General features: G+C 37.9%; 1 protein-coding gene across 2 annotated transcripts; it reads left to right on the forward strand.

Annotated features, from left to right (window-relative positions):
* The first annotated feature begins 4,812 nt into the window (after window positions 1-4,812).
* Window positions 4,813-5,862, forward strand: LOC116114007 (protein SRC2 homolog). 2 transcript variants are annotated; one of them, XM_031400155.1, is made up of 2 exons: window positions 4,817-4,948; window positions 4,997-5,862. In XM_031400155.1, the coding sequence occupies exons 1-2, from the start codon at window positions 4,848-4,850 to the stop codon at window positions 5,694-5,696; spliced, it is 801 nt and encodes a 266-aa protein (XP_031256015.1). In that variant the 5' UTR covers window positions 4,817-4,847; the 3' UTR covers window positions 5,697-5,862. The 2 variants fall into 2 exon arrangements, with proteins under 2 accessions (XP_031256014.1, XP_031256015.1); XM_031400154.1 differs by having other exon boundaries at window positions 4,813-5,862.
* The last annotated feature ends 1,821 nt before the right edge of the window (window positions 5,863-7,683 follow it).

Here is a 7,683-nt window from a genome sequence, read left to right on the forward strand (position 1 = left end):
GTGATTCCCACAAATACCTTCGTGGATTTCCTTTAGGATATACTCCGCATCTTCGTGATCAAAACATCAAAAGAGAAAGGAATTAAAGCCTCGCTTATACAGCCTGTTGTTGATAAATGTATACCGAGCTAATTTTGCTCGAAGGGTTTTGGCCTCGTTTCTTCCCTCGGGTACTGTCCCATTTCTCAGGTACGCGGTTATTAAATCTATCCAGTTGTATCTTTGCCTTATCACCAAAACTGATTCTTGCGATGCGAGGATGCTTGGACTTAGGAGAAACTTAACAGGAATGGAATTAGTTGCTTCTTTGCTCATTGATGAAGCTAGATGAGCTAGAGCATCGACCACTGAATTCTTCTCCCTTGGAATCTGTAGAACTGCATAAGTCTTGAATTGCTCAAGTTCGGATTTTACCTTCCAGATATAGGACACCATTATGTCCTCTTTTGCCTTTAGAACTTTCGAGCAGGAGCCCGGCTCCCGCCCCCTTCTCATTCAAGGACCCATCCATATACAGGGTCCACTGCCATAGATTATCGAGCTTTGGCTTTGTTGGCTTGTTTTCTTCCGAGGTACTCGCTTTTGGCAGGCTTATTTGCCTCCCAGGCTGGTAAGAGAATTATGAGATGAAAACAGCCAAAGAATGTCCCTTGATTGTGGTTCTTGGGATATACTTGATGTCGTGCTGACTCATTTCCATAGTCCACTTAATTAACCTACCCAATGCCTCGGGCTTCTGCATTATCTTTTTTAGTGGAAAATTTGACAGGGCATGTATGGAGTGTGCCTGAAAATGGAGTCGCAACTTCCGAGCAGCTATGATGAGTGCATAAACGAGCTTCTCCATCGCGGGATACCTTATCTCGGCACCGAGAAACTGCTTGCTCACATAGTACATTGGTCACTATACTCGCCCTTCTTCGCATACCAAAGTTGCGCTTATCATGGACTTAGATACCGTTAAGTATAGCAATAGAGGCTCACCTAGGATGAGCTTTGACAACAAAGGAGGTTGCCCCAAGTGAGTATACCGATAAGTCTCTATTTGTTATTCTACTAACACTCCCAACTTTGTTCTTTAATTTGAGTTGAGTTTGGGACTTTGATTTGAGTGGTTGAGTTTTAAAATTTTATAAGGTTTGAATTAATATTTTAATTTATATATATATTGCAAAAGTTTACATTTTTAGAAGACAAATCTTACTAAGTGATGTCAATAAACAATTTATCAATATCATCAAATGTGAATTTAGATTTTAAATAACTTCCTAAAATAGAATCTGTATTTATGACAAAAAAGGTTGAAAAATAACCCTTTATGTTACTTTTGATCTATGGTATGGTATTTCTTGGATGGTTTAGGCCTTAGGGGTATTGGTATTAGTTTCTGAAACTTGAGGGTTTTAATGAGTTAACGACTTTTTCCCACCCAAATAATGATTTAATGACACTTTTCCACCTATAGACTCTTAAAATATCATTTTACTACTTAAATTTTTATTCCGACAGCGAATAAAGAGCAAACTCGGTCTAAGCTGTTAGGGTTTTTGAAAGGGGAAAGTCGATGAGTCTTTTGGTAGTAGAATGTTAGATTTTGATGGTTGAGATTGATCAAAATTTGACTTGGAAGAGGTGACTGCGTAAATTCTAATTGCTCGATTGCCGGTGATTGGCAGGGTCGGCAGGAGTAGGGTTTGAGAGGTTTTGATGAGTGATGATTGAGGAAGAGAATGGTAGTGGTTTGAAACACAACAATGCTGGAATCAGAAATAAAATATAAATTTGGATAGTAAAATAGTATTTTAAAAATATGTAAGTGGAAAAATGTCATTAAGCCATTATTTAGGTGAAAAAAAAAAGTCGTTTACTCAGGTTTTAATTAACAGAAGCTTGGGCATGGCAAGAAAATGCTTATTTCTAATGTTCTGGATAGACCTGGCAAAGTGTTGCCTGTACCCGTGGGTAACACTATTAATTACCCGTATCCAACCTGCCCGTGAAAAATCAGATGGATCGGACAATACCAGCGGGTGCCCGCAGGTACCCGCACTTATTTAAAAAAAAAAAAGCTGAAAAATAGAAAATTTAAAAAGTAAAAAACTCACTCACTCAACTCTCACTCTCTCACCTTTGCAGAACTGCAGGTTGCAGTCTGCAGCAACCTCACGCTGTCACGCAACATGTCTCCACCAACGTTGTTGTGGAGGGTCTTCTTGACCTTTGGACTCATCTTTTGAAATGGGTCTCTAAAGCTTGAAGTGCAACCAGTCTACGTATCTTGATGACTCTTGTCTACGGATCTTGATGACTCTTTCTTCTGCTTCCTCGCTTCTTCTAGTACCTTGTTTTCAACAAATGAGTCAATAACACTACACTACAAAGCTTGTGCAACAAATAAGAAAAAGACAAAGACCAAGACAACAAGTAAATGAGACCTAAAAGTAATCGATTTGAGGGTCAAAGCCATAGTTATTGAAGTGTTGAGGCCAGACATGGGAAAAATAGGAGACTTGTTTGACAATTTTTTCTTTAAAATCTTTTATGCTTTTGCGTGTCTCCTCCGTTTTGGTGGTAGAATAAAAAATGGAATGAAAAAGAAGAATTTAGGGGCTCAAGATGCCGTTGGTAATGGTAAACCCCACTAAACTAAATGAAAAAACTCCAAATTTTTTTTTAGATGGCTCGCGGGTTGACCCGTATCTGTATGAACGGGTATTAATCATACGGCTTCGTTTGGTTCAAAATTTAGAAATTTTGAGAAAAGTTTTTTAAAAAAAATTAAAAAAAAGTTGAATTGGGCAGGTATTACGATGTAGAATTTATAAAGTATAAAATGCCCCTTATGTTTGTTTTTTTACAAAATACCCCCTATAATAAAACATTAAAAGTTAACAAAAACACCCTTAACCTACCCCCAGCCGGCCACCACCACCGGAGGTGGCCGGAGTCGCCTTATGGGCGCATGACCGGTTGGATCTTGCTGGTCATGAGCCGATATGACCTTTTTCGACCAGATCCATGGTGGATCTGATCGGAAAAGGCCATATCTACAGTCAGATCTAGCCGTCAATGGCCAGATATGGTCGTATTTGCTCTCAATAACGGCCAACAAACGGTCGTCGTTGATGGTCAACGACGACCGTTTGTTGGCCGTCGTGACCGAGTGTTACGGCCAGATCTTTGGCCTTAGATCTGGCCTTTTCCGGCGCACTACCGACCAGATTCAGCCGGTAGTGCGCCATCCTACCAGATTTTGGCCATTTCCCGACGGTGGTAGCCGGAATATGGTAAATGTGAATTGTTGGAGTGTTTTTGTAATTTTAAAAAAAATATTTAGGGGTATTTAATTAAATTAACAAATTTAGAGAGTTTAAAAAAAATTGAATAATATTGAAAATAGTATTCCTAAAAATGAAAGTTTTTGAGTATTTTACTGTTTAACTTTTTTGAGAATACTAAGAGTAGTATTACCTATGAAAAAATTTTATCCGTAAATCCGTGCTTGTTTTACCCGTTACTCATAATTATCCGGTCCACCCGGTTGTCAGGTCTAGTTCTGGACAACAGCCTGCAGAATGTCAACTGGTGGCAAGGCCCATACCCGTCATTTGGGTGAACCGAACAACTTGTTCTCCATGTATTTTGATGGACAGCTCTTGGGCTTAGTGAAAGAACAAAAATCACGCACGGGTTTCAAAATAGAACGCTTATACACTTGTAATGGAATGATGTCCGTGAAAAGCAAATGTCAGATATTAATTTCTTTTTATTGTAGGAGAAAAGATAAAATAAAATTATATTAGTTATTATACCGAGATTTTGTGTTTAAATAACTTCAAACAAAATATTTGTTAATTATAAGAATATAAATATTTCATTATGAAACCTGTGAGTCTTTTGTTCATTCACTAAACCTCATAGGTTAATTTATTTATTTATTCTTACATTAAAAATGAAATATTATATTTTAACCTTATCACGGTTCCTCCTCCTCCTACCACCTTTAATTTCACTAAAATCATAATTTTTAACAGAGAGTTCTCGAAACCTCCGCATAAGCAAAGAGTCATTTTTTTTTTTTTTTTTATAATTAGCCTTCGACTTTTCGTAACGCGGTCTTTCCAAATTATATAAAAAGACAGGATAAACAATTTTTATCTCTTTTATAAATGTATTTCATTTATTGAATTTATAATCCTCAAATTATTATTTCTTTTATAAAAAAGAATTATAACACATGTATTTATTCGATAGAGTTTTATTATAATATTAATTTACAACGTCTATGATTCAATCCAATCTTTAGATACAAAAATACATACAGTCACACACTTTTTTTTTTTTTTAAATCTAAAATAAGGCTTTAACCTAACATATTCTTTTTCATATTATACGATTAACTGAAAAGAAAATGCATTAGATTATATATTATTTTAGGTAACATTGAAGTTGAATTTTTAAAGGGTTCATTTGACTCATGCCATGACGATACATGTTTTGAGAAGAAAAAAAAATTAAAAATCTTTAAATGGTAAGATAAAAATTAATATTTATCCTTAAATAGAAGCTAATTTATTTTGGCACATATTTGGATGCTTGTACACATTTATTATGACTTCCAAATAAAAACCTGTACCAACTACGCACTTCCTCAGTTACATTTTCATGGCATCAACACAATAAGAACAGCTAACTGCCTGTCCAAACTCACTTAAACCTACTCCGTTGTCTTAAACACTTATCCTTCCGATTAAAATTTGCCATCTGTCAGTCAAACACTGCTTACTCCCTAACTTTGCTTTCTTCTTCCCTTCCATCTTATAAATGCTAAGCAACCAGACGCACTAATGTACACAACTCCCATTTCTTTCTTTAACAACATTTCCATTATGGCTTCTCGCTATGAAGTTGAAGTCACTGTTTCCTCAGCCAAGGACCTCAAGAACGTCAACTGGCGTTATGGCCCGACCAGGCCATACGCTGTCGTTTGGGTTGACCCTAAAAACAAGTGCTCTACCAAGGTTGATGAGGAGGGCGACACGTGCCCTTTCTGGGACAAGAGACTTGTCATCCCTTTGCCGGGAACCCTCGACAAAGACTACACTCTATACGTCGACGTAGTTCACGCTGGCAATGAAGAGGGGACCAAAAAGTTGATCGGATCGGCTCGGCTCAAGCTGAGAGATGTTCCCGATGACGTTGGCACCGGTGAATGTGTCAAGCATACATTAACCCTCAAGCGACCTTCCGGTAGGCCTCAAGGAAAAGTTGAAGTTAAGGTTACCATCTTAGAACCCCGTTATGCTCCGCCTAGTGCGTATTACGCACCTCCTTATGGTATTCCACCTCAAGGTTCCAGAGACTATCATGCGCCGCCACCCTACGGTAACCCATACGCTCCACCGCACGATCCGTACTATTCAAGGGCTCCACCACAAAGTGGATATCCCTTCAATGCGTACAATGCACCACCGGCACCGTACGGACAGGGAAATGGAGGGTATTATGGTGAACAAGAGGAGAAGAAGAAGAGTAAGTTTGGTGGGATGGGGACAGGATTGGCTGTGGGTGCGGTGGCTGGAGTCCTTGGTGGACTAGCGTTGGCTGAGGGTGTTGATGCGCTGGAGGACCACATTGCTGATGAAGCCGCTGAGAAAGTCGAAGAAGATCTTGGTTATGATCCCGATGACTTCTAGGCTGGATTGTTTTTGCTTTCTAGAAAGCTTAATGCTTATCACTTATCAGCATGCTTCATGTTGTTTCTTGTTTGTTAATAATCTGCCGTGTCGTGAGGTTTTGGTATGCTTTCTAATGGAAAATGGCTTTTATCTTAAGAAAAATGCTGCAATTTAGAATTTCCAATTATGACATTTAATTAAACGGTAACTCTATATATGTATATTAAATTAAATGCTTGTTTTCTTTACAAATTATTCCAAAAAACAATGTTAGTGTGAAAAGTGAAACTTAAAGGAAATTTAATGGCATACTGTCCAAATGAGAAATAAAGATGATTGCGGTTGTGCGGCCGAGGTCAGATGTGGGCAAGCCACGTGGCTTTGTCCCTAATCGCAGCCGGCGGCCGATCAACCAGGAGATGGTTTCTTTATGTTTTTACTTTTTTCTTTTTTCGAATTTGAGAGAAGTTTTTAAATATGTTAGGTAAAACGATGCAAATTCTTTTTGGTATTAACTTTAGGCCGAGCGACTTGTGCATACCCAAGGTTTGTCATAACGACAAGTTGATACCTAAAAGGTTTTGAAACGACAAATAGGTACCTTCCGTCATATTCTGTTAATGATTTCTGTTTATTAATAGTGAAAAGACTAAAATGTCCCTAGAAGTTTGAATTTTAGTTTTTTATAAATTTAAAAATTTCTAGAAAACCCCCTAGGTTTACAAATTTAACTAAATACCCCAATATATAAAATTTTTGTAAAATAACAAAAACACCCCCGCCACCTGCAGTGTCAGATTCCGGCCACCACCGCCGGAATCTGGCCGGAAAGTTGCGTTACGACACAGACCCGTCGGATCTGTGTCGTAACGTGCCGATATTTTCTTTTCTGGCCAGATCTGTGGCTGATCTGGCCGGAAAAGGCCAGATCTACGGCCAGATCTAGCCGTCGACGCCGCAGATGGAGTTTTGCAGCGTCGACGGCCAGATCTAGCCGTAGATCTGGCCTTTTCCGGCCAGATCAGCCACGGATCTGGCCGGAAAAAGCCAGATTGCCGCGTTACGACACAGATCCAAATGGTCTGTGTCGTGATGCAGCTTTCCGGCCAGATCCCGACGGTGGTGGCCGGAACTGGCACTGCAGGTGGCGGGGGTGTTTTTGTTATTTTATAAAAATTTTATATATTGGGTTATATAGTTAAATTTGTAAACCTAGGGGGTTTTTTAGAAATTTTTAAATTTATAAAAAACTAAAATTCAAATTTTTAAGGGCATTTTAGTCTTTTCACTATTAATAAACAGAAATCATTAACGGAATATGACGGAAGGTATCTATTTGTCGTTTCAAAACCTTTTAGGTACCAATTTGTCGTTACAACAAACCATGGGTATGTGTAAGTCGTTCTCCCTTAACTTTAAAGTAAAGTAGGGGTAAGATATAAAGTTTTTGAAATCGGGGTGAAAAATGTTGTTTCACAAAATATAGGGCGAGAAAAAAGTTCAACCTTCCTGCCCGATGTAAATTACATGACGTGTTTTTGGTAGAACAGAAGAACTATATTATCGACGTGTAAGGTTTGAAATTTCATGTTAATAAGGTTTCAAGGTTATTGACATTCACGTTTGATCTGTTCTCGATTTAAAGTATTATATATTACAGAGGTTCCACGTCTAAATCCCTTAGTTTCAATTGTTGTTTCCAGCCCAGGTATTATCTCCATTGAAGTTTCCGTAGGAGGTTTCATAGATGCCCCTTTTTATTTGTTTCTAATTGGCAAATTCATTTGAAAAAAATTTAAAATAATTATTTTAAAGAACCGATTGAAAGCAACGATCTGTCAAACAATATATCATTGTCATCGATATCTGTATGCCATGCGTAATTCTTACACTAAACTATTGGAAGTAACGGTGTTCACCATCCTTTGTTAGTTGTCCAAATCTAATAAATCTACTATTAATTAATTAACATTATAAAGTTTTCAATATGCTAATTATCCAACTC

The sequence above is a fragment of the Pistacia vera genome, unplaced genomic scaffold (genome assembly GCF_008641045.1).
Source record: "Pistacia vera cultivar Batoury unplaced genomic scaffold, PisVer_v2 Contig699, whole genome shotgun sequence".
Classification (NCBI taxonomy): Eukaryota; Viridiplantae; Streptophyta; class Magnoliopsida; order Sapindales; family Anacardiaceae; genus Pistacia; species Pistacia vera.